Source organism: Siniperca chuatsi, linkage group LG7 (assembly GCF_020085105.1).
Source record: "Siniperca chuatsi isolate FFG_IHB_CAS linkage group LG7, ASM2008510v1, whole genome shotgun sequence".
NCBI lineage: Eukaryota > Metazoa > Chordata > Actinopteri > Centrarchiformes > Sinipercidae > Siniperca > Siniperca chuatsi.
Genome location: NC_058048.1, coordinates 5633667 through 5661645, shown reverse-complemented (window position 1 = coordinate 5661645; position 27979 = coordinate 5633667). Strand labels below are relative to the sequence as shown.

The following is a 27979-nucleotide window of genomic DNA, read 5'->3' as shown; positions in this document are numbered from 1 at the left end:
TGAAATAAGAGACACATCTATACAAATTATTGTGTTTATTTTGCTTCATATATTGATCTGTCTTTTTTTCCTTTCAGTTGAAACAAAATGACTTGAAATACCGACGACAATGGCTATACTGTGATACAAGACGTAAGAAAACCAAATATACAATATAAAACCATGAAAATACACATTCTCGTAAACATCAGAGAAACAAGAGCTTAATAAAAGACAACTAAACTAAACGGGAGCATGGTAGGTAGAAAAAATACAAAAGGTACATGCCAGGGGAGGGGAAACAAGCCGTCTGTGTTCCAGCTGAAATCTTCATTTCCTATCATCAGACACCATAAAAAAACACCTGCAAGCACAAGCTGACGCTGGGATTCATCTTCAGAGAATAAACAATTAATCAATACATCAATCAATAAACCATACTGTAGAATCCCTATCCTAGGAGGTTGGGGTTAGACTGGGAAGGTGATGGCACTGAGGGCAGGGTGAGTTGTTTAAGGTACGGCAGTGAAGGAAAGTGCTGATTGGTTTCCCATTTTTAAGGGAATGAAGATTTCACCTGGTAACTCATGACTCACACACCCAGGCTCAATTATCACATGATGTCACATTAGTCTGTAGATGAGCTCATTTCATGTTAAGCCACAGAGTGAGTTCAGGATGGGTCAGGAAAATGAAAAATCACTGTCCATCACCACTCACATTCGTAGTGCTGGAGTGAAGAACTGCATCAGAGTGCGTCTGCACCTGCCTGTCATCGCTAGTCTTAACAGGAAGATTAGTGACAGGTCACGCCAGCACGACGAGATACACTCTATGGAGTTAAATTAGTGCCGTGATTATTTACGTGTTTTAGAAGAATGGCAAATGTGAATAAGGTTTCGTGAAGTGAAAACAAAAATTGTACACTTGTAATTCAAGATTTGTGCACTGCAAATACATTTACATTTGTACATCTCTATGCACAAATTGACATTGTTGTATCACTCAAGTGTTTAGAAACAAAACAACAAAAACAACACCGATCTTGTGCCTGTGGAACGTAGCGGTGTGCATTTCAATATATATATATATATATATATATATATATATATATATATATACATACACAGAACTTCAGATTTGTTCCCAAACTGAGCTCTAGTGGGAAAATGACGTCATTTTACCTGGGGAACAAATCTGAGCTGTCTATTCAGTTTGACAGGCAAATATATATATAATATGCATAAATATGACTTTAGTTATATCTATATAAAACTTTAATTATAAATGCACTTTTTTCCAAAACTTTAATTATAAATGCACTTTTTTTCCCACAAGTTTCTTCACATTTGTCATCTATCTACACAGTTAAATAATTACTGCACCAATTTTACTCCATACAATTCTCTTTGCTCCTTTACAGATAACACACTCATGCAGTTTAGAAAGGATGAATAGGTCTACAGTTCTGATTGGAATGTCCACGCTTATGAAAGTTCCTGAACTGAGAGACAAGACTCCGCCACACTGTCCGTGCAGATAAAGGCAATGAACATAAGAAAGCTAAAGTTTTTTTTCGGTGAATATAAAAAAATAACAGCATCTTTCCGTTCCCATTTTCTGAATTAAAAATCTACATCTGAAGCTCTGAGTATACATTCTTTGCATCATGCACCACTAGTAAGCAGCCATGCACTGCGTGTACGATACAGGTCGTTCAGAAATACATGACTGAGGTCCATTTCTATAGGTCTAAAGTGCATCATGTGCCATTCATTTCTCACTTAGTCATTCATCGGGAGCATCCGATGGCAGCAGAGGCTTGTCTCTCAGCTCTGTCACCTTTCATCAGGAAACATTTCAAGACGTGTTTGCAGACGGCTGGGTGGATGAAAGCGATAGATGGATGGATAGATGGAGGGAGAGAGGGACTGGGTGCGCCACAACCTGCCTGGATCCACTCGTCCCATCATCTGTACATAGAGAGGCACTCTGAGGGTCATGGCTATCTTTGGAAGTGCCTCTGTCAGTTACTGCCAGGCAGGAAATATCTGAGGAGCTTCCCTGTATGGCATTTGAAGACGGCAGGGTTAATCAAACAGCAATTATTATCTCCCTGTATCATTCTCGACACACTCCGTGCTTCTGTTCATTTCTTTCAAAGACAAAGACTCTATTGTGTGCGTTGTGTCTATTCACACTTCACTTTTCTCAGAAGCTGGAGGAATGCGTCTTTATCAGCCTGCTACCTTCAAGAAAGTCTCCCTTTATGTCTGTAAGAGCTGAATTCAAGTTTCCCAGAGCTGCTGCTGTGGTTGCACTTTGTGTTATGGTGCAGAATTACCACAAAACTGATAAGAAACCAAGAGCAAAGTAGTAATTTGAAATGGTAACTTGATTGGTTCTTTGGACTCCACTGCGTCAACGAATAAAGAAACAGCTCTTGTGAGTAATTTGATGGCAATTTGTTGCCTTTGTGGTAAAATGACCTCAACTGCCCCTTAAAGCAAAACGCAAAAAACATATTCCTGTTATTCAGCTAGCACCTTTTTGATTTAGAAATACAGTCCATAAAATGTACATGGTCGGCCTGTCTGTGTGTGATTGTGTCAACATGTTGCCCAGCACCTCACAGAAGCACTTATTGCTACAACGAATCGAGACTCTAAATTCATGTGTGTAGTGAGTAGAATAACGCAGGGCTCCACCTCCAACCTTTAAAAAAAACACATCATATCTTATATCTTAGTCCCGTCTACCTACTCTAAACACATTCCCTCCTCCGCATCGTCAGATCATGTATAGGGAACAAAGATTTAACACATCTGCGATCATATTGCAAGTTAATACATTTTGGGGACAACAAACGTTACATATTTCACACAAGTGACTGAGTGAAACTGTGACTGAGTGAAACTGTAATAAAGGACCAGCACTAACCCTGGCATCATGCAGCGTAGTTTAGCTAACCCCACAAACCAACCAGTTTTTCTCACTGCACTCTGTGACACTCACGCAGACATGCCGCAGTGCTTTCTTGCCTAACTTTTCTGTGCATCATGTGCTGATTAAAAATCCAACATAGTGTGTTTAAATCCAAACTGCTACCAATACTGCTGTCCCGGGATTCTTATTCAGTTAGCAGGAAGCAGAGATACTATGACCAAGGGCACCACTTGTGTTACTGGGTGAACGGCACCTCAGACAAACCTGGACCAATCAGAAAGCAAAGGTCATCATGGTTACTGCTGTACATGTTCACAACACTTTTTTTTTTTAGATTTATTTGTCTCTCCTCACTGTGGCTTTCCGTTAGCTGGCATCTTCTCCTCCTTCTTCTTCTTCTCTAAACCAGTGACGGCTAAAACAGCGAGAAATAAAAATGACAAGAGTGAAGAAAAGATGTGTAGAGGAGTCATTTGGGGGGATATAAAGAGTTCGCCACTGCTTCTTTCTCCCATTAGTCTATTTTCTCCTCAGTTAAGAGATGCAGCTGAGGGAGTGGGGCTCTCCATGGGGCTTGAAGAGGCGTGTGTGTCAGGGTTCTCACAGTGTATAGTATCAGAGAGGGTGAAACTGGGTGTCACATCTGACCACGTATGATTGGCAGTAAAATGGTGTGAGTGTGTTTATAGGGAATGTAAGGGAGGAGTGAGTCGCCTAAATGCAGATGAACTGCGAGAGGTGCAGCGGCGTCAGGGTGGACAGGGTGAAGGGATTTATCACACGTGTCGCATGATCACTTTCCCCTCCCCTCTCTTCTTCTCTCTGTCCTTCTCTTTTTAGTGTAGCTCGTCCTCTCCAGTTTAAAAAAAACAAAACATTTTCTTCTCCGTTCTTCCCCCCCCCCCGGTCTAGACAAAGGCCTCGGGCTTGCTGCCGTTGTTGATCTTGACATAGATCTTGGGATCCTCGTCGTGCTCGTCTCTAAGGCGCTGGAGGTGGCGGCTGTGGCACATCAGGTAGCAGGGCAGGCAGAATCCCAGCAGGCTCAGCACCAACAGACCCACGTTCACCTGAAGACAACATATGGGTCAGACTAAAAAAAAAAAAATCACAGTTCAAATGTTCAAAAGGTCTAAATATTTCTCACAGCATTTGCTCCTTTGCTCATTTATGCTAATGTCCATATATTTGTGTCATCTTACCCATAGAGGGTCTCCCTCCAGGGGTCCCACCATGGCCATGAAGAGAGGCTGTTGGAGCAGGGCGAACAGAGCGCTGATCAGAGACTGCATGCCTGTCAGGCTGCCAAACTGAGAGGACGGGTACCTGCATGGGACAAACAACATGTCTCACATGGTAAATTCAAACAGGTTCCATAACTAACCTGAGGTACTTGAGTTTTGAACATCAACTCTGCGATTCAATCCAATTAAAACCACACACACACACACGCGCACACACACACGTGATCATACATTATATGGCCCAAAGTATGTGTTTTTCATGGTTCGGACCACAGTCCCAAATCTTAATGCTGGAGCATGTAATGATTTTTTTAGGCAATAATGTGCTTCCAACTTTGTGGCAACAGCTTAGGGAAGGCCCTTTCCTGTTTTTTAATAGACTTACTTACAAGGAACACGCTCATTATTGACCATTTCTTTAAATGTCCCAGTGTCTCAGCTTTTCAGCTCATTTTCAACTGCAGTCATTTGGGAAAATTTTCCAAGACTTTTGACATGACAATGCCCAAGATTACTCTAAATCTCTCTAAATTACTGTGCCCTTATCGCCCCGCAAGCAGTCGGAGGTCATCAGGCAGGAACTTGTGGCTGGTCTCATGCTATGTAAGAATCAGTTGTGCCTCTCATCTGGAACAACCTGCCTGACGAACTCAGACTTGCAAAATCAGTATCCTCTTTAAAAATTGCTTCTGAAAATGTATTTTTATTGAAAGGCTTTCTTATAACCTTATTTAACTGGGGTAGGTGTTTGCATGTGTGTATTTATGTGTGTATGCAGGTTGCTATATACTTCTATGTAACATGTATGTATAAATTGATTACTTTTCTCATGTTGCATGCGTATATGACTTTGTATGTGTATTTCCTCTTTGTTTGGTCATTGTTGTCAAGTTAAGCCAATTTTATTTAGCCCAATATCACATATTTGCCTCGAGGGGCTTTACAATCTGTACAGCATATAACATCCGTGCTGGACCTCACTAATGCACTTAGTGGCTGAATGGGAGCCAATCCCTGCTGCCAGGTTCTAGAATCTTGTAAAGGAACCTCCCTCAGAAGAGTGGAGGCTGCTATAGCAGCAGATTAATGCCAATGGTTTTGGAGATGTTCAACAATCACATATGGGTGTAATGTTTGTGTGTGAACATACTTGTACCATTTACTACATACCATGTAGTGTATGTAGTAAATGGTATATTCTATGGTATAATGGTACTATACAGTATTATTGTGTATTATCATGCCATTATCTTTTGAACATGTCACACACTTACACAGCAGCATAGAGGCCTCCGACTGCAGAGTGGATGAAGCCTCTGACAATAGTGTGCAGGATAAAGGACAGAATCTGAAGAGGAGGAGAAAAGTGAAAAAAAAAAAGATACATTTTCCATTAAGTACCAGGTCAGATCACACAGCTGGCCTGTCCTCACTGAGAAATGGCTTTCATCTTTGATAAATGAGATTCAGAATGAGTAAATAACACGCAATGACTCTTGTGTCCAGTAGGTGTCACTAAAGAACTTAGAAATACCAGGAGCCGCATTGCCATGTGAGTCTCTCCTGTTTGAACATCATGTACATCTCTCAGACTCTCTTTCTCTGCAGTGTTAACTCTCTCTGTGAGGGAGACTTGAGGCTTCAGCAGCACATGCTGGGAAATGTGCATCCATTCTGTGTGTGTCTGCGTACCTGAAGTGGCAGGTTGGAGATGATGCAGGTGAATCCAAAGCCGACCAGGAGTAGGTTGGTGAAGATGAAGGCTCTGGTGGCGTTGATGATCTTCTGAATCTGTTTGTCGGGGCGACGGGGCTGACCAGGCTCCCTAATGGAACAGAAGAGAATAAAATAGAGTCAGGCTTTTCTTCTTCTTCTGTGCTGTCTGTCTAAATGTGCGTTTATGTGTGCATCCTCACCTCTTGGCACTCTTGTCATTCTCGTCCTCGCAGTCTTTGAGCCTCCAGTCCATGACGTAGCCAATCACAGGAGAGGTGATCAGACACAAAAGCTGGAGTACGCCAAAGATGGACGTGTAAACACTCACTGAGAAACAGACGACAACAGACACAGTTGTTATCTTTGTATGCTATATTTGGAGGTTTTGAACATGAAATGAACAGTATAAAGAGTTTAGAGAGTGATGCACATAGAAACAAGCAAACACAACGTGGACAGACAGCTGAGAATGAGTGTAGGTGGTTAGATCGTTAGCCCAAGGTCTCTTACCCACTTGCATCCGCTCCACTGCAACAGCAGCATGAAGACAGCATGACAGGAAAATAGAAAGCAAGAGAGACAAACGGAAAAGGAAAGACGGAGTCGAGTTAACAACAAGCAATACGCTAAGTTAAGCTGAGCAGAAAGCAGCTGAGAGAGGATTGTTAGGTGTCACAGAGCAGAAAGAAAAGATACGAGTAGTCTTGAGAAGAAGTGAGCATCCATTGCGACACAGTTAAATGTCTGTGGTCAGATGTTAAAGATAAAAAAGCAACACAGAACACCATCTGTGTTTTCATATACAGTTTAAGCAACAACACACACCTTTGCTGAGGTCTCCCTCTGTCAGGGACTCCAGGATGGTGTTCATGGCTCCCATGTAGAAGATGAGGCGCAGCTGGGTCACACACATGGTGATGAGGCTCAGCAAGAAGATGGGACTGAAGATACTCTTCATGAAGGACTGAGCTGTAGAGGAAATGAAAGGAGAGAGGTCAGGGTTATAGATCAAATCACTTTGCTAATACATCTGGCTTCTCATTAAATACCAGATATTGGCTTTGTCAGTTTTCTTCATATTTCATTGGGCCAAGATTCTTCCCTGAACACAGCAACATGATATTTTAAATACTTTTTCACTATTGTTATTATAAAACAATTATACATTTGAAAATAGTAAGAGTTTACAAAACGTCAGGGTTTACCTAACCCCATTTGTGACCTCAGCGCTCCAAACATTACTCAGTTCGGCAAACGCTAGCGTCAGTCTGCTAACATGCTCAAAATGACAATGCTACCATGCTGATGTTTCGCAGGTATAATATTTACCACGTTCACCATCTTAATTTAGCATTCTAGCAAAGTGTTGGACAAATGGAAATTTTGAGCTGATGGTGGCGCTAGATGAAAAGTAGTAATAAGTTTGATGATGAAAAGGATCATCAAACTTATTACAGCTCATCGTGAGGGGGACATGGATCATTCATTAGGATTCATCCTCTGGGGAATGAATGCCTGTACAAAATTTCATCACAATCCATCCAACAGTCTGGACCAAAGTGGTGGATCGACTGACAGACTGACAGACTGACATAACCATCCATAAAGCCGCGGCGCTAGCACGGCTAAAAACAAAACATTGTTCATTAGCACAAAATGTCAGGGTAGAACTGTATTCCCAGTTTTATCTGCAGATCATTTCGACCAATCACAGCATCTCAACGCACAACCTACAGGATCTCTTAAGCCCCCACAGTCTGCAGGTGAAGCAGCATCAGCGAACTTTCTGTACAGACGGCTACAGGCCCAAACCTGCCTGTCTCTACAAGACTTTCTGTCTCTCTTTCTGTCTTTCTAATCTCTTTTCATATGATGGAAAACTACACCCATATGTTTCCCGCCCAGGGTAAGTCTACTGTTAAGGTGGAGGGGAAGAGGTTGTCATCTGATTATTCCCACTTGCCCTGCGGTGCCACAGTAACACATCTTCTCCTGCATGAGAAGCCGAGTGGCTGGGGGGGATTCAAAGAAAGGTGGGTTCTAGGAAAAGTTGATCATTAATCAAAGTTGCGAATATAAATGGAAATTGGACACAACTGCCCATATGGTGAAGCACTAGACAAACCAATTAATTGTTGGTGCACAGATGGAGCAGATGGGTTTATTACCCAGAACCAAATCTTAATTAAGGGGATTGTTTGGTAACACGTCATGCTTGCAAGGCATTATAATGTTTTATAAGCACTTTCACACACATGTTGCTTGATAATTATCAGAATCAGGGTATGATGAAACCAAATGTGCCTTTTTTTACATTAACACCCTATCTGTGCGTGGTTTGATACCCCTGCATCGATCAAGGCACTTGAAAAGCAGCCCAAAAACCATTCCGTCCAAGGAAAGCACCTGAAGAGGCTGAGATTCTAGAGAGAAAATATATACTTCTCATCCTATCTGCAGCGCTGGCTCAGAATGTAGTTTACATACCAAACTAGTACACTGTTGCCATGCTGAATGTTTCAGTGCAGCTATATGATGTGTGTTTGTTACTGATGATAGAATAAAAGAAATTCAAATCAGGTCTTTCAGATCTCAGGAGACAGGAGGAAAAGAAACAATGCCTAACATGTTCCGCAACCGTCACAGCTGCCATCAATTTAGAGAGGACTGAGAGGGGAAACAGGTTTGTGTGTGAGCGTGTAATATGGGCCTCTTTAAAGCTCCTGACAGACAGAACATGTCCTGCTGTTATGGAACCAACCATGGCCATCCTGACTGCACTCTAAACACACACACACCAGCTGATGCTTGGCCTTCAACCCACAACAATGCTTCTCTAGGGCTCCCTGCCAGCGCGCCACACACCTGCTGAGCGGCTTTTCTAAGAACGGGGTCCAAACCAATTCCACAGTTCATTTGGTACCAAAGAAACCGAGAGGGGAGCAAGCAGACGCCCCCACTGGGAGTCCCTGACCCCGGTGTAGAAGAGTCATGAGGGCCTGAGGAGGCCTGGAGGCATAGGGGTAACAGAGGTTAGCTTAGCGTGGATGTAGGGCAGAGGTAAAAGGGGCATTTAAGGGGTACCTTAGGGGTGCTTGTGCCTAATTGTTGTGTACAGATGTAGGTTAGGGCCTGAGGTTTTCTGTTTTTGAGAGCTGAGAGGTGATGCTGCTGACTTTCCAACCACACAGTAGATTTACATGCAACAGTACTCTGATTACTGATATTATCAGTTTTAGCAAGGCTGCAGTTACTGTGGGACATTGAGGTCCTCTGGATTGTATCTGGCAATGTCCTAAGGAGGCGTTTGCGTGCTACAATTACACAAAAATAACATGCTGGGTTTTTTAAGGCTGCTTCTTCTTCCTTGGATTCAAAATGTTTAAATGTGGCTGTTTTTAGATTTTCAATTCCCTCTCCTCTTAGCTCTGTTTTAGTCTCCACCAACTCCTGAGAAAAAATATCTGGCTCTTTAGCAGCTAAATGCTCCACTATGTTCACCAGCTGGCTGCTAACTGCGCTGGGCAGGAAGCGTACACTGTTTATCAGAGCTTTTTCACACAGAACAGCTTCCAGTTGCGGCTGGAAACAAGGTAGTTTGAGAGTGTAGCTTGTGCCCCCAAAACCAAAACCATGAATGAAAAGAGGCTAAAATGCTAAGCAGAGCTAAGGGATAACGCAATTCTCTGTGGGTTTGTCACCACGAGTGACACCCTTCACATTACACAGAGTCATTTGATCCACTGTTAATGTGAAAAACATTGACCGGTGCAGATTTAAATTCAAATTAAGGGATTAAGTATTTCTCCACCAGAATTCTATTTTTGGTGTCAAACATTGCAGTCAAACATGTCACAGGGAGGTGGGGTTGTGCTGGGGTCATTTTGGACCTCAGTATTTGTAAACTCCAGTCTGCAAGCCCTGAGTTTAGGACAGTATTTTGATATATGGTTTGAAGACAGACAAGTACTCTGATAACCTGCTTCATATGGTTTTCCCCTCAAATATGTCCAGTCCAATCCTTTCTGATTACAACATCCAGGTTATTGTATCTGTATCTTATACAGTGTACAATACATTTTTATCAAGTATATTGTATTGCTTTTCCATCAGAGTTTGGGACTAGGGCTTGAGCTGGATCTTGATTCAACATTATCACGTTTATCAACTTTCAGCTGAATCAAACTGCGACGATAAGTTCTCATCATGTTATTGTTCTTCAAAAGTCTGCTGTTGAAACGAGCCATTCTGAGCAAGGTGTAATTAAATACTAACAAAATGAGTTACTCCAGGGGTGTTTTTCATTGCATTAAAGTGGAACACAGTTCATTGCTTTTAACATCAGTTATCGAAATTGTTCACAATGCCGACTGAACCAGCTTGTGAGATGCCTGCATGAATATTCATAAGTTGGCAAAGGAGACACAACAAATAGTGGGACTGCCTTTACTCAAGTCTGGATCATTGAGCACAAGGAGCACTTATGCTGACTTAGGTGTGATTTTGAAAAGCTCTGTTTCACCATTTGGATTTCCTCTCTCTCACAGACACACAGACAGCAGTGACAAACACCAGAAATCTTCCAAGCAACACGTATTTCACTAAACTTCAACTTTAAGAATTGCTTTCCACTTTTCGTTTCACTACCACCTCACTACAGAACAACATTACAGAACTTCTAAGTTAGATCTTCTGTTTCAGACTTACTCTCCTCCTTGGTCTTGGACTTCACCTCCAGGTCGACGGTGGACAGGCACAGCTTGTTGGCCTCCTGCGTGGCCAGGTCTTTGGGGGGCTGGTGCTGCTGCTTTATGGAGTTGCCGACACTGAGACGGCGCCCCACGGTGGTAACCTGCCGATAAAACTGCTTCCCTGTGATCTTGTGGTCAAAGCCCAGCCAGCTGAACTTGATCTTCACCCTGAAGGAACGGTGAAAAGAGGGAAGAAGGTGAGCACAACATACAGAGAGCGGAAAACTGATAAATGAAAGGAGGAGGAGGAGAAAGAAGAAAGAAGGAAAAAAAGTCAGCTGAGAAAGAGAGGAAAAGGGAAAGGATGGCAGGAAACAAAGGATTCAGGTGATTGAGAGCAAAGCCGGCTGATCATCTGGTTTTATGGTCTTTCCTGTCTTTAGGCTCACTTGGCCTCCTCTGCAGTACACAGGGATTTACTGTGCACGAGTGTGTGAGCATGCATGTCTATGCAATCTCGTACATGTGTGTATGCGGTAATGCAGTGATCTCTGTGGACAATGCAGGCTGTCTGGGCTCAGTCGGAATCCATTTACAGCAGGTATAAGCTGAAGGTAGCTAATAGCATTGTAATGGCTATGTTTGTATGACTTTGTGTGTGTGTGCAAGAGTGGGTGCGTCTATTTGTCTTACGTGAAGTCCATGTCCTCTGGGCCGGGGAAGGGCTCCAGAGGCCAGTTGACGAAGCAGTTGAAGAAGACAAGGCAGGCGCAGGCGGCCCAAACCGTCAGGATGGTGATGAAGGTGGCACCCAGATCATAGATCACCTATGATCATAGACCGCACCCAAACAGACAATACATAATGGAGAATCAATATCCCATTCTGAGGTGAGTTCATGTTAGAGCATCGCTTTCACTTATCACTTTTAGGAGGAAACCTTATGTGATAAATGAATGAATATATTGGGGAAATTCAAGAATCGGGTGATGTAATTGACAGCACAAATCGAATGTCACCTTGATGCCAGGGAAAGTGACAGCAGAGGAGGCGTAGGATCCAATCATCAAGGCAATGAAAGTCGACCTCAGGTCTCCAAACATGTTGGGGAGCTATGGAGAGAGCAGAAAGAACAGATTAGGTTACTAACTTAAACATGATGAGCAAGTTCATATAAAACACACAAACACGTGATGTCCAAAGATTCACTCAAAACACAGCGGACAATCTCGATTTTGACCTCGTTATAACATCTGAATGTGATTTACATCACTGTGAAACACTATTAGCCTGGGGAAACAGAAGACATAGCACTTTCATTCTCTTACAAATTAAAAGTTGAATTCATTAGCAATAAATTGCACCTTTGCTCAATTCAGTACAGCCTTACTTGGTCTTACTTGTTAGCTCATGTTGGCAAACTTTGAAAGATATTCCTGTGTAACAGACATTACTGAGTCCGTTTGCTGACTTTGTAACTCTTCTCTATTTATGCAACTGTTACGCTGCGTTTTAGCATTTACCTTTGTCCCTTAATTGCCACTTGTGGCAACAGTGGCTGCTGTTCAGCAAAAGTTACTCAGTCTTGCTTTAAACCTTTTTAACATGTATCCAAATGACCCAGTGTAACCTGTGTGTGACAACAGCTTCACTCTGCAGGTGAAAGCCTGATTGTTAACTTAGAGCAGGCAAGCTGCTGCTAGCCCTAATTATATCTATAATTGGATTTAGTTAACTACAGTAATTCATTCATTTTTGCTCTGTGGACAGCAAGTTAGCTTGCACATTAATGTTTGTTGACTTTTTTTTTTTATACAATTCACCAAAACCCACAAAAAGTTTTTAACACTCAATGTTAAAAATTGCACATATCCAAGTACTTCACCCCAGTGCTCTACATTGTTGACTATTGATAGGCTTGTCGCCACAAAGTACACCCTGTACGGTCTGCAGCAGGGTGTTTCTCTCGTTTTTGTTCCAGCATTCGGAGCGGAGCAGAGACAGAAAACCCAGAGAGTCTTGCGTAATGACATTCAACCCTCAACTCAAGACAAGAGCACACGCTGTTCTTAACTAGGCAACTTCAAACCGTAAATAGCCTTCTTCAAGATGTCAACAAAGAGCAGAAAACTGGAAACAGAGCGCGTGGAAGCAACATGTGGCTAAATTATTTATCATCTCCGTCAGTATGATTAATATGATTAATTTATGCCATCTGGAGAATATATAGTTTTAACATGGAAGAGAGGAAATCAAACGCCAAGCCACCAGCACTGAATGAAGTGGGTTCCTGGTGAAAGAGTGGGGCAGGGTGTTCAGAATTAGGGTGTAACATTATTATGGGTCATAAATAGCAAAACTACGCTCAGAATTTCCTTCCAGTCCCTCTCCCATTGTCCTCATCTGTCTGTCCACCCGTCCACCCGTCTGCTGAGTTCACCACAGGGTGCAGCTTGTTAGGCAGCTGCTTGAACCCTCTCACCCCACAAAGACATCTCTCTACGGATTAATTGGACCAAAGGTGAGCTACAAATCGGTACGCCCCTGCCATGACATCCGAAATAACAAGAACCCCGAAGTCCTCCACTCCTGCTTCTCTGTAGCAGCACTGAACTGGAAGAATCCAGTTATGACACTTTACAGGAGAGGAGACTGACAACACCAGGGGAAAGATGGGTGACATTTGGCCCAGTTGGTGTAGAGGAGACAAAACTGACCAGCTCAGCTTGTGTCTAGCTCAGCAGACTTGCTGTGGTCATGCAGAATCAAGGCCTTGATAGCTATGCAGAGTCAACAGGTTCAGATTTCCCCACTGCTCTATCACTTCCTCATCCTCTAGCCTGTGATGATGGGTCATTTTTCATCGTCCAGTCTTTCACAAGAGCTCTATTAATAACGAAAATCTTGGAAAGAATCAGGTATGCTGTGGAGTAAGGGACTGTGTAAAAATGATTGGGGTGTTAAGAAAAGGTGGAGAGTATTGTCCTTGTTCTTCTTGCTGAAGGTAGTGAAGTCTGACTTTTTTGGGAGAGCAGGGGAGGGACTTTTTTTCTAGTCCTAAATTTATATTTCATTTCAGCCTTCCTTTGCAATATAGTTAGTTACATAAATAGTTACAACAAAAAAGAAAACTCTCATATGTGCCATGATTCATAAAGGTCCACTTCTGTCTCTGTATCAGGGTTTTATTAACGTGTACATTTGAAGTTCCATTAAGATATCAAAAGAGCATTGCACTTCTATAAGACCCCCACTGACACTGACTTTTATAATAATAAATAAGGCTACATTAGTTATGACGTCTTCAGTACCGATGCTGACTCATGTCACATCACCAGACTTCTCACAGCTCCCCTTTCACATATGCAATAGTACTACCCTAGACCTGTAAACAGTTCCCTTTTTAAGGGTTAAACTGGGATAGACGATAAAACAAGTTGTAACAATTTGTTCTATTTTTTTGACATATAGTTTTTGTTGCATTCAAGCGGAGGGTTCAAAGAAAACATTAATAACCCTGGGGAGGGCCTTGCTTTTTTAGTTAAACATAATTTTCAGCCCCACTCACCAACCCAATAATTTTCATAGAGTCCCAAAGTCACTAGTTCAAATGAACAATTTTCCATTTAGCTTCCATTTATAGTGCAGATAAAAAAGGAATAAGGCAGCTGCAGTGTTGATGAGTCAGTCCTGAACCTCTCTGTCATTCACCTCCTTGGTGTCTCTCTCACTAATACACCTGGGCTTGTTTATTCACTCTTGAAATGTTCATTTGGAAGCAGCACTGTTGCCACTAGCGCTAATTTCTACAAGTACATGGGTGAGTGGGAGAAAACAACAAAATCATGTGAGCAAACAGTGCAGAAAACCTCAAACCATCTGTGCATGCAGTAGCATGCCCAAACCAGAGTAAAAACCATGTCTAGTCCTTGTGATGCTGAGCGTCGGCCAATTACGTCACACCGGGAGCTTCTCTGGGTTACTAGATCTGAGTCGCAGTCAGCTGCTGAGACCACTGTTTCCCAAAAACATGTCACAAACCGGTTTGGTCTGCTAATCATAAAAGGAGAAGTAGGGATTAATGGGTTCAGCAGCATGAGGATAAAGTTTGAGTGAGTGTGTTAATGTTAGGAGCAGCTGCCAGGCTTGACAAGGAGCAGATAACAGTGTTTTTGTAGCTGGAGTCAATAACACATCAGTCAAGCAGACAGGTGTGTTTTTGACTGTTAAACACTGGAGAGGTGCTAACAGACACAACAAGCAACTGACTGCAGTAACTGTACACAGTCACAAGATAACAGACATGCTGAATGTTACTGCCATGAAATATGTCTGCAATGTTATATACACACATTTGACCCTATAGGTGAGCTTTCGGACCTATTGAAAACCTGCCAGCTATATAATAAAAATACAGTTAGGAATCATGCTCTCTTATGCTCATGAATCCCACTGAAATGAACAGAAAAGTGTGTTGTTGTCAGTTAAATAAGCCATGCTCTGCGAGGTTGGAATTTAGCACAGTCCCTGTAATTTTAAAATTAGATTTTCCTCCAGAGAGCAGTGGTCTGTTCTGGTGATTTTCTAATCATCAAAAGGAATGTATTGCCTGTGTTTCTCCGGCGTCAAGGTACAGAATGTGATTACGTAGTTCCTAATCAGCGGCATTCCCAGTGTTTGTCCCGGAAATTTCACCTCGTTCCCTCACCTACCCTTTTCTCCCTCATTAAACTAGGCTTTACTATTCTCTTAACTACTTCTACTAAGCTCCTAATCTCAGTTACATTATGAATATAAGAATTAGTATGTTTATTTCCAGGGTGACAGAAAAGACTGAGAGCAGACCTGTGTGTAGATACCTCTTTAAAATAATAACGTCCACCATCTACTATGTTATTGCTTCTTCCCTCAATAGCTCTTTTGTTAGCTCTGTAGTCAGTGTATCCATGCAGAGAGTGGCAGGGTACACACACAGATAGGCTCAGTGTTTGGACAGCCACTAAAGGTCTATTTTAGCTTCAGAGCAGTCACCTGGAGATAAGAGATCAGGGTTCAGTTAGTGCAGATTTATTTATTTATTTTTGGGTGGCGGGGGTACTTCAGGCATTCATAAATCAATGCATTTCAGGGTTTTGTATGAACAGTATCCAGGAAACTTAGTATTAATACAAGCACTGTTTGTCATGACTCAACATGACATTTTGTTTAGGATGCCTGCGTGCAGGAGGCCAAACTTGAACTCAACTGTTAACTGAACAAAATAAGGAAAGTACAAACTGTTGAAAATGGATTATGTAGAAAGTTTTCTTTGAGAAAATGTTCTTTGTGGCAAATCTAGAGACATTTTAAAAAAAAGCTGTTGGTCCACTGCCAAAATGTCCTGGAACAATGTAACTGCTTTTAAAAGTCTCTGGATTTGCCAGAAAAAGAACAGCTTTTGAAAGGGCTTTACAGAGAACAGCAATGCAGTGAGGGAGGTTAAACCCACTGAACTCACTTAACGCAAGCTGCTAATTAGAAAATGTTAGCATGCTAACATGCTTGACTAAGGGTGGTGAACATGATAAACATTATACCTGCTAAATATCAGCATATTAGCATTGTCATTGCGAGCATGTTAGCATGCTGACATTAGCATTTAGCTCTATGCTGCTAGCATGGCGGTAGACTCTTGCTAATACTGTAAAACGTGTTTTTGTTGACGCCTGTTCAGCTTTGATTCGCTCGTTTGGGTGAGAGTGCTGAATGTTATCAGTGCAGGCAAAGAAGATGAATGCTGTGTTCACTGTACACCATGTATATATAATGAGTATATTTGCTTGTTGATGATATTAAGCAGCGCTTCAAGCAAGACCGATATCTTTTATACAATCGAATTCTGTCTTGTATTAATGTCTTCATTGGGTATATGTTCTGAATGTAATAAGATGTAAATGTAATATGTAAATGTATTCAACAGGGTGTAAGAGAAGTCTGGAGGACCCTAAACATCTGATGTTGTACTTTTCTTTTGTGAGTGAACACTCAAAAGAAATCCAACTTCTCCCTAACCAGCTGAGATACTTGCTTTGTTAAGTTTCCCCTGTGACTGCAAACTTTTTGGCCATCCTGCACTGTGAGTGTGCTGAGTGTTGAAAGTGGAAATGGGAAAGGCAAAGTGTGAGGTGACAAAGAGGCCTAGGGTGTGATAAAACATGCTGAGCCTAACGGCAGGCGGGGTGGGAGGGGACTAGAAAGAGCCGTTACAGAGAAAAGAACAGAGAAACGAAAGGAGGAAGAGGGTTTGCTGCAGCAAGTGGAAACTTCAGTTGCCTGCTGCCGGACCACTGAGAACCAGCTCTGACCAGCCCTGTCCTGACGCACAGGATAGGACTGCATCCATCATAAAGAGCAGCCAAGTGAGTTGTAAGATTAGCAAACACCAGCTGACGAACACCAGACTGCATACCACCATCGACCTGACGTCATCTGTTCACCCTCCTATTAGGAGTCCAATATTTCTTAAGGCTGAGCTTGATATATTTTGGACTGACTTTCACGCCAAAGCACAAAAAATCCCATGAAATAAGTTCTTGGAAGGGTGGAGATGTCTCTGAACAAGTGTTAAGACCCCTCTTTGTCTGGAAGGGATCTACAGTCATTCCAGCTGCACAGAAACCCCTAAAACCCAGATCCAGCAACCACCTGGAACAAATATTCACACCGCTACACAAAGCCACATCCACATGGGCCTGATATCAGCGACTGCCGCTCTGTCTGACTAGCGCAGATCTCAAATTACTGAGCAACTCTTGACCTTTTGGCATTCATTCATCTTTTTTCCCCCCACATCTTCCTTCCCTTCATTGCATGTGGTCACATGCAACAGAGCATATACTGTGCTTCCTCCATCTCACCCTGCCATCTCCAGCACGGTAAAAATAGTCCACAGGCTGATCTCACTGCCTTTTTGTTCTCATCCCTTCACTGAGTAGAATGAAGTACTGTGTGTGCACTTCATAAATTTTCCACAGAACAAGAAATCACTCCTTTTATCTCCTTCAGCCCTGCCTAGAAGTTTCAGTCATTAAGGGGGAAAATGTGCAGAACATATAGATTTCGCAGCTGAAAAACCACATCTATGGCCTGTTTGTTGGCTGTTTCACGCAGGGAATCAGTCAGACGATCAGTGAGCCTGTAAGAGTGTTCCCAGATGGTCTTGTGACACATTAAAAAAAAAAAAAAGGGATTGGGAACACAGGAAATACACATTACAAGGCATCAGACTGGGAGACCAAACCCAGGAAGCAGAGGGGGCTCCAACACGTGCCACGAACAAGACGAAGAACAAGAGGAGGAGCTTCTGCCTCTGGGTGTGGATATATGTACAAATGTGTATGTAGAGTGGGTCTGTTTGGGAACATTTCATAAGGAAAGAGGAGAGATTCTCTGTAACATTAAGCTGTTTACAAGCACAGAATGGGAGGAATGAAGAGCAGAGAGGGAATTAACCACCCCGCCGTCCCCCTCTTCTCCTCGGCTTCACTCCCTGTTTTTTCCTCGCAAGGGCCACTGAGTGCTGAATGTGCATCCACAGGAGAGAATGCGGAAATGAAGCAAAGATAGATAAAGAGAAGAAATAACAGAGAAAGAGGAGAAGCAGCCAAACAATCCACTTTGAGCTAATTAGAGGTTGCAAGCGAGAAGCAGTGACAAGGAAAGAAAGCACGGTGGTGGGAGAGGATGAAAGAAATCCCTGGTTCTAGTCACAAATGACTAAAACGCACACACACTGTGCAAATTGGGTGGGTCACCCTGACCAGCGGAGTTTCAATGACCCGAGATGCTGCGTCAGAGCTTTTTACCCCCTGAGAAATAAAGGTTACAGGTTTCTTAAAATGGTCGTTTTCCTTGGTAACAACCCTTGACCCAGAGATTCAGGAAAGGGCAGGGAGAGGGAAGAGGCTGAGCATCCACACAACAGCACTTACAGTCTGTCTTGATCTCTCTCTCACACACACACACACACACACACACACACACACACACACACACGTTTCTGCAGGTTTCACCACGTTAAGACTATTAAGACCTCTAATATCACATAGAATGCAATTTACTACCTGTTTCCCAGTCACACCGGCCAAAGTATTACAATATGATGGAAAACCAGTAGGGACAATACGTCTAGAATTATGTATTATGATATGACATTTTTTCAGTACTGTCCAGCAGTTTATAATAATAATTCTAATGATATAATTAATTAAATTAATGGACCCTGATGAGCAGTATAAAATGGGAGGGCAGATTAACCAATTCAAAATTATTAATATGGAATTTTTGCTAAAACACTTGCCCATTATGAAATGATTATCTCCCTAGCTACTGTAGCTAGCAGTAGTGACAGTGTTTGCCGTATGTGATGGTGCTGACTGAAACTCCAATCACATACAAAAACATTTTATAACTAACATTACTGCCAACAGGCAAGAGAAAATATTAAAGACTTTTGGAAATTAAATTTAAGAATTTTGTAATACCTTCTAAGGCCTTCTTTTGTGGAAACTAAATTGAATGCTTTTTAAGACTTTTCCAGACCTGCAGATACCCTGACACACACACACACACACACACACACACAGAGGCAGTAGTTTAAATGAAACATTTCTGCTGTAGCCTACTGTAGGTTAAAGGTGCTCCACAGCTAAAAAAAACACACACAGACACAGTGCTGACATACAGTAAAATACAGTACTCTTGCATGCACACGAGACAGTTTTGACACTTGTGTGCAGGTCCGGCCTTGTTGAGGGATGGCAGCTGAAACTGGAGACGGCAAAAACAACCAGGTTGAAACTAAACATGGGAGGTTGGAGGGGGGTGCAGTGGTATGAAACCAGCTGAGTAACTTCTGTGTGTGTTTGTGGTTGTAAGGGATCCCAGTAGACTGCCTGAATAGGAAACAGAAGCATGGGTGGAGACACACACACACACGCACACGCACACACACACACACACACACACTTCCCGTGTTGCTGCTTCCTGTTTGCCTCCTCAGTGACAGCCTGTCTCTGCTCTCGGTGTGTTTTGTGATAAAGCAACAGGCTGCAAGTGACACTGTTGCAAAGAAATATTTTACGATGCATTAACAGAGTAACACATACAGTGGTGTGAAAAAGTGTTTGCCCCCTTCCTGATTAAATATTAGTCAAAGATAACACAAGTAAACACAAAATGCAGTTTTTAAATGAAGGTTGTTATTATTAAGGGAAAACAAAATCCAAACCTACATGGCCCTGTGTGAAAAAGTGATTGCCCCACCTGTTAAAACATAACTTAACTGTGGTTTATCACACCTGAGTTCAATTTCTCTAGCCACACCCGGGCCTGATTACTGCCACACCTGTTCTCAATCAAGAAATCAGTAGCAGTACAATGATCCAAAACACACCAGCAAGCCCACCTCTGAATGGCTGAAGAACAACAAAATGAAGACTTTGGAGTGGCCTAGTCAAAGTCCTGACCTGAATCCTATTGAGATGCTGTGGCATGACCTTAAAAGGGCAGTTCATGCTCGAAACCCCTCCAATGTGGCTGAATTACAACAATTCTGCAAAGATGAGTGGGCCAAAATTCCTCCACAGCGCTGTAAAAGACTCATTGCAAGTTATCGCAAACACTTGATTGCAGTTGTTGCTGCTAAGGGTGGCCCAACCAGTTATTAGGTTTAGGGGGCAATCACTTTTTCACACAGGGCCATGTAGGTTTGGATTTTGTTTTCCCTTAATAATAACAACCTTCATTTAAAAACTGCATTTTGTGTTTACTTGTGTTATCTTTGACTAATATTTAAATTCGTTTGATGATCTGAAACATTTAAAAGTGTGACAAACATGCAAAAAAATAAGAAATCAGGAAGGGGGCAAACACTTTTGCACACCACTGTGTATTGAACATTCCACATCTACTCTAATGGTTATGATGCAGTTTGTTTATCGTAGAAACTGCATCAGAGCCCTAGCCTGAGAACCAGATGAATCTGCCGAGCTCATGTTTCATTTGCTCTGGTAGATACGCCTGGCCCCCCTCCCATTCAGACAGATTTCCACCCGCCCTGGATTCGGTCGGGCCAATCACAGCCGTTTATCTAATATGGGGCGGGTTTGATACGATGACTGACAGAGGAGCGTCACCGGTCCAGATTTGAAGTCACACCTTTCACTGCTCTGATTGGTTGATACAGCACAAGGCACCAGGCTCAACTCAGAGCAAACTGTCAGACTAGGCAGTGCTGATCAAATATGAATCAGGATTCTGTTACTTGTCTGTTTCCCGCCTCAAATGTTTTCAGAAACACATCTTAGTGTACTCTTTAGCTGTATTTTGAGAAAGTTTGTGACCAGGCCACCATTTTTTTCCTGCTTGAAAACGGACCAAGCACCGCTCCAAGTTACATGTGTCGCTCAGCGCTACGTCAGACGTTTCGCTCTGATTGGTTGTAGGTCTATCCAATTGCGTCCAGCGGCATTTTGGTCTGCGCCCGTTGATAACGCACCTTAGAAACTGAAAATGAACTGAGTGGTTCCAGACGCTATCAGAACCCGTCATATTTTGTAAAACAGACACCAGTCGAACCCTAAAAAATGTACTCTCACTTTCAATACACACACTCTGTTGTGCTGTTAGAACAATCACACATCTGTAGACTTGCATTGTTGACAACACACACACACACACACACACACACGAGATACATGTGTCCTTCTGTGGATGAAATAGTAATGAGGAGAGGTCTTTTTTTGGCTCCCAGCCAGAGCAGCAGCACAGGAGTGAATAATAAATGACTAATGCAGACCTGCTCTCTTTTAACCACTCTCTCCCTATGTCTCTCTATCACATGGCCTCTCGCGTGATGCAGCACTTTGATTGATGAGATCATCCTGACTACTGGCTTTCCTTATCCACTCAATCTGTCCCTCTTCTCTTGTCTACACATCACTGCTCATCCCTTCCTTCCAGTAGTCTCTTGTCAACTGCTCAGCCGTCTCTCTCTGTCTCCTCCTTCGTCCATCTTTTCAAATGTTCTCTCTCTGATGCAGAGAGGCATCATGTCTTTCTGCCCATCTCTCTCTCTCTCTCTCTCTATCCACTGACCCTCTTGTTTTGTCCTCTCCCCATCTGTGTCTGATGCTATCACTTCACAGTGCTCTAATCCACTCTCCAGCCTCTTTCATCTCTCTCCTCCTCTTCCTTCCCATCCGCTCTCTCGTTTCACTTCCCCTCATATCAAATCTAGGTATTATGCTATTCTGGTTTGCTGGTATTGACATTTTATTAGCCATTAAATAAACTATGAAGTGCAATCAAGTGTTTTAGTGTGGGGTCATAAGAGAAAGTGTTACCTAGATGTATTTCTGTGTCCTTGCAAAAGAGGTGCGAACAAGCTTGGTGACTTATAGTAACTAGTTGCAGAACTTGTTAGGGAGCTATTGTGGCTGTCCAGCTAACTGCTAACATGCTATCTAGCTGTAACATGCTGGCAATAGCCTGGCATAATATGTTGTTATTGTTTTAGCTTACTACCATTTAGGAAGCTAACTCTGTCACTAACCAGACAATAAATGAAAATGGTCAAGTGAGTGCATATTTATACATATTATAATGTATTTATATGATCCGTGGAGCAGTTTGTATTCTGGCAGAGTAGGGTTGTATAAAATTAGATGATCTGACACACAGCTAATATGACAGCTTCCCCCATTTTGGACTCCCCGGCTCTCGGTTCCCTCAAATGTGAGCACTGTCAAGATGGTTTGCTATTGGTCAACGGCACAAATTCGCAAGTTCACCAAAGTTGAACTCTACGCAAAAGCTCTGTGCAGATTTACTTCGCCTCCTCGGGCAAATCCACCGATCACAGTACTTCCATTGAAATGAATGAGTTTGGTCAAAAATTGTGCTACAACTATAAGCAGCATTAACCTGAAAATGTAAGTATTGTAATCTCAGTAAAGCTTTCCTACTCACCGTCAGAGAAGTGAAGGTCATGCACATGCCTCCAAACCCATTCAACGCCAAAGCGAAGAAGATCAGGATGGACAGATCTGCAGGAGAAAGAGCAGATTAGTGACACAGACAGATGTGGTTACTCTGCTGACACAAAGCAATCCCACACATCCCATCTGATTGATTAAAGTGTCGCCACTGTATCGATACACTTTATGTGCCTGTGTGTAAATATGCTGTAGCTACAATATGGCTCACCTACAAAAGCAACATGATTGAGAGCAGTGTGTGAGGCAGTACGGCCCCTGAGTTAAATGTGAGATGACATGAGTAGGTATACTTACTGTTGGGATCACTGGCACCGTAGGCGATGAGGAGGCAGGAGAAGGCAAAGCAAGCACTGGGAAAACAAAGCAATGGGAATGAATAAGGCAACAAATAAACCAAACAGACCACAACTGCCCAATATTATGATTATTATGATATTACCTGCCCAGAAGTCGTAACTTCCGTGGACCATATTTGTCCATGACAATGCCCATGGGCAGGGTGATGGCAGACAGCAGGAAGGAGCCCACAGTGAAGGCCAGGTTCAGCATTTCGTCCTGGTCCTTACAGATGGGCCAGCCATTCATCTCCAGGTACTCCTCAGAATCAGAAGGTGCAGAAGTGGACGTGTTGGCGAGGTTGAGGCTGGAGCTGTTTTCTGGATGGAAAAGATTTGAACTGTCAGATAAGAAAGCACGTGTTTTTTTAACTGGATTTCTGATCTTAAAGCTGTACACTGCAGCTATACTGGTGGTTCCAAATGACAATGAACCATAACTGAAAATTCAACACCGTGGAAGTCTGTAACACTATCGGCAAACAACACACTTAAGTTAACCAGATGTTTGATACATCAGAATCTTCCTTTGATAAATAGGGTGAATCTAGGCTATGGGTGTGTTTTTCATGACAAATCTGGCATATTGGAGTTTTAAAGCAACCTGTGGATGTCTGTTATGCCGCACAAACCGTCATCATTTGCTCTGTACAAGAAATCATGATTATGAAACAAAACCAGAAAAGAACCTGCTGATTTGTCATCCTAGAGGTTTTAGTGTGATCTAAAATAAACGCCCTCTTGGTATTTCAAGGGAGCTCATTTCTAATGTTGCTCTTTGGGGTCTGAGCTTCTACATTTAGCCCTCCCTTTCTGAGAGCTGAGCTGATGATTGCAAGCCAGGAGACTGATAAAAAAAGGTCACGTAAACAAACTGAAGGGAAAACGCCACAATACAGGAAAACAGAACTAGTCACAACTGAACCCCTGCATGGTGGAGGGGAACTCTATGTAACAGTTTCACACAGACAGATACCGGCTCAGTCTGCCTCCTGCTGAATCACTGGTAAACACAGTCCACTGAGTACATGTGGGGTCTATTTTTGTCTATCTGCTCTATTAGACTGTTGCCTCTGGTGAAACTCTGCTGGTATCAGCAGACAGACAGACAGACAGACAGAGGACAAAGAGGAGGGCTGAAGGAGGAATACAACTCCTCACTCACCTTGACTTGTTTTTGCTCAAACTGCCAGGAAAACAATTTAGACAGACTCAGTAGTTACCACATGTTTAATGTCTGGAGGAGGAGGTATAAAGGACTTAGTCATCAGAGTGTTTTTTTCATTTCAGTCCTGGGGGCAAGTTGTCACCAGCAGCTAAAGTCTCTGCTGCGTCTAATAAACTAATAAACAACAGAACTGAAAATCTGCTTTCCCACTATGTTCTTAAAGGGGTGTGTGATGTTGAGTTCTGACTGTTGAGCCAGCTTAAGGTAAAAGGAGGGAGGGAGGAGGTGCTGGCGCTGGTCTCTGGGCTAAGGGGAGAATTTAGAGGAACAACAGGAAGCTATTATGTCATATTAAATGCATCCTGGTGCAGCAAATGGCCCATGCACTGTGAGGATATAAGTAGGTCAAAGGTAACATGGCTTAATGAACAGCTGATGGCTGCAGTGTTGTTTTAACGCTGGCGCATAAATTCCCTGAGGGATGTAGGGACACTTGAGCTCAAGAGCTCTAAAAAACAAGCAGCTGCAGAGACGAGGATTCACAGCTATAATGATCTGTGGGCTTTTAATAAAAGCCATTCACTTCTACTGTGATGCATTTTATTCAAGTACTCTATTTATTGATTATTATTATTATTGACTATGGGAAAAGTCAGACAGACTCATCCTCTGGGAACCATGAATGTCTGAACAAAATTTTGAGCCAACTCCGACAGACACTGCCAATGGTTTTAGAGTGGCTAAAACTCAAAAATATGGGCTTCGGTATCAGCCTTCAAAAGCCCTTTGTGATCAAACTGTTCTGTCAATATGCAGATTATGTGCTCAACCTTCTCAGGCTGGTATTTGAGGTGTATCGGAGCATTAAGTGCTGACTAACAGAAGATAGCAGCAGTGTAGTCGGTGCAGCACCAGTGGCCTCAGCTGCTGAATAATCAAATGGCCGCAGCAACCCTGAGTCAATATGGGAAGAGCCCCGACCACACACACACACACACACACACACACGTAAGGCAAATACACTCAAGGGTGTAAAGGCTGACTTCTGTGAAAAGTTCTTCCTGATGAACCACATCATGTGTGTTCACCGTATACCTGCTATCCTTCAGAGGGCGTTTCTCATTCGTGTAAACACAATTGTGTACATGTTTCGTCAAATTCCTTTTTGCTTTTTTTATGCCACTCCCTCTATAAGCTTCTCCTATACATACAGCTGATGTCAAACAGACTCACCTCCTACAGAGTCATTTGGTTTAATGATTACTAGGATGTACTGACAGCTTTGTTTCCTTGGCTTCAAATTTTAGTCACCTTTAGATAGCACCAAGATACAACCAAGACACAACTCAACCTGATTATCAGCTTATTAAACACAACACACTGACATTTATCGCCATGAACTCTGCCATGTTGTGGTTAAGATATAGAGTCAAAGGGAGTTAGATTTTTTCCCCTTACTTTGGTTGCTAAGGTCTTTTGTAACTAACTAACTAAATTTAAGGGATTCCATACGTATAAGACCAAGATGAGGAGAAAACCTTAAATACTTAAGTGAACATTTTAAGGAAACCTTAAGGAGAAGACTCAAGTTTTGGGTAGTGTAGTAGTAGAACCAATTCTACTTTAAGAAAAATCTTAACGTAAGGTGTTTTGTGCAACTGGCCCCAGGGCAAATTAAACACACAGGTGGATACACACACAGAGCATTTAAGAAGACGAGAAGAGCCAACCAACAAGCCCATGATTTGTGTTTTCAAGCCACTTCAACTATTCAAATCCTCCACTGTTCACATTTAACACAAACACGTTTTTCTAGTGACAGAGCAAACAGAGTAACACACACACACACACACACACACATTTTATCTTTCAGAAACAATAAAGAAGCTGAGCGAAAGAATGGTGCTGACAGGCCGAGTCGTGAAACAAGAAGCGAGACAAAGGGAGGGGAGAGCGGCTGACGAGGGAACGTACACCTTTCTCTTTCCACTGTGTGACACACGGACACGTACACACACTTCACGCCACCACAGCAACCACAACCTAACTGTAGGAGGGCAGGCTGTGCTGAACTGATGAGCAACAACAACAACTGAACTTTTAGGAGAGGTTTGATTGTTCAGAGATATAGATGCAAATTAAACATACAGCAAAGTCAAACGGAGTGCATGATGACATTTGCACACAGGATCCTTCCTCCAGTAGAGTTCAGATCTGTGCCAAGGAGCAGTGAAGCTGTTCTGGAGGCTTGTGGTGGAACATCTTACTAGGACACTTCGTGTTGGTTTTTCCTTTATTTTGTCATCTACAAAATCTCTGCCATCTACATATTACTGACATCTGCCCACTTTCTTTATTCTTATTTACTGCCATGCTGAATTATACGCAACTATGCATTAAGTTGTAGTAGGGGACAAACACTCACTAACCATCGATAAAATACGCATTGTGTGTGACCTGCATCATGTCCTATATTTGTTTTTTTTTTTAAACTGACACACTATTAATTTTTCAGAATAGAATCTGAATAGTAAACGAGGGAACAACTTCAGAAGCATCCCTCAAGTTTCCAGGGTAATCAGAAAATGATATGCTGCTTAACTCTAAAAACTAAAAAGAGGAACTGTATTAAAAAGGATTGGTCTGTCCCCAAAACAACACTCACATGTACATGGAGATCCCTTCCTCGTGCACTTCTACGTAATGTATCAGATGAGAGACAAGATATATGTATTTCAGTTCAGCTGAAGCTAATGTGAGTTAGTCAAATCAAGTGGAAATCGTTCAAAATTAAAGTGTTTTTAGTATGAAATGCCCTTGTTGTGTTACTATCCCTCCACCACAGCAAGAAAACAAAGAGGGAGTTTCCCACATAAAGACTGTAACCTCGGTAGATACCCATTCAATTTGACTAACTCTGATTGTTGAAGACTCACAGCAGCTTCAGCTGAACTTTAGAACGCATTTTTACACAGACGAGGACTGTGGATTTCGTCTCCCACCTCTTACATTAAAATCACTTTAGAATGGGATCTCTTCTCTGCCAGTACAGAGAGGAGGTTTGATTATAGCGACTAATAATCGTTTCAATGTTCATATGGGCATGTGGGTATTGTTTTAAGATAGAATTTAAGAAATGTGAACCTTTCCTTTAATCTGATCTCTTAAATTCCGACTGAAACAGCTTGACGACAACAGTAGCACGGTAGGCGTCAACTTTTTGCCAAGTTCTCCACAATGTTTCAAATTTCACGATGGCATTTAATCCTAATATTGAATGCAGGCAGCTCCTTTGCACAATAGAAGCAGGACAAAGCTACATGTCTGCACATATTTTGCCCTGAGGATAGACAAACACATTGACTACACCGTGAGAAAAGACACACACAAACACCGTATGGAGCTGAGACAATGGAAAGACCCTAAACCTAATCCAATCAGATAAACAGAAATAAAACATCAGCTTTCTTCCAGATAGATTAGGCCTACACATGCTGTATCTGCTGATAGAGAAATGAGAGAAATCTACGAGCAGTCAATACAGACCTACCTATGTTTTACGCTGTGGAAACGCACAGTGAAAAGGACTCTGTGATAGGGTCATGCGATAGTGTGAGTGAAAGCATGAGAGAGTGATAAAACCATTAAAAAGGCTTCATGTGAACAAATTAACCCTGCAAGACTTTCATCACTGCTTTGTAGGACACAGAGAGAAAAGCACAGACAGACAGAGACACAATCAGAGGATCAAAGAGACGAAGTCAGAAAACAGCCTGTGTGATAATCACTGTGGAGAATGAAGGGATGAACGGTGTCATTCACATTCATGATCAGCTGCCTGGCAACTCAAAACCCCACTGAT

The 27979-nt window shown here is 42.4% G+C and overlaps 1 protein-coding gene across 3 annotated transcripts in view; it reads right to left on the bottom strand.

The window, feature by feature from the left end:
- Window positions 1–20: 20 nt before the first annotated feature.
- The window catches only part of LOC122878712 (large neutral amino acids transporter small subunit 4-like), a 33421-nt gene continuing 5462 nt past the window's right edge, over window positions 21–27979 (bottom strand). For 2 of the 3 annotated variants that reach the window (XM_044201900.1, XM_044201902.1), the window contains exons 3-14: window positions 23054–23270; window positions 22909–22964; window positions 22586–22662; window positions 11596–11688; window positions 11270–11403; window positions 10593–10804; window positions 6711–6854; window positions 6086–6212; window positions 5862–5994; window positions 5444–5517; window positions 4128–4251; window positions 21–3995 (exon numbers count right to left, since the gene is read on the bottom strand). In XM_044201900.1, the coding sequence (XP_044057835.1) occupies window positions 3834–3995; window positions 4128–4251; window positions 5444–5517; window positions 5862–5994; window positions 6086–6212; window positions 6711–6854; window positions 10593–10804; window positions 11270–11403; window positions 11596–11688; window positions 22586–22662; window positions 22909–22964; window positions 23054–23270 (1553 nt within the window). In that variant the 3' untranslated portion in view covers window positions 21–3833. Of the gene's footprint in view, window positions 3996–4127; window positions 4252–5443; window positions 5518–5861; window positions 5995–6085; window positions 6213–6395; window positions 6414–6710; window positions 6855–10592; window positions 10805–11269; window positions 11404–11595; window positions 11689–22585; window positions 22663–22908; window positions 22965–23053; window positions 23271–27979 lie in introns of all 3 variants that reach the window. The other variant, XM_044201899.1, reaches the window with a different exon arrangement.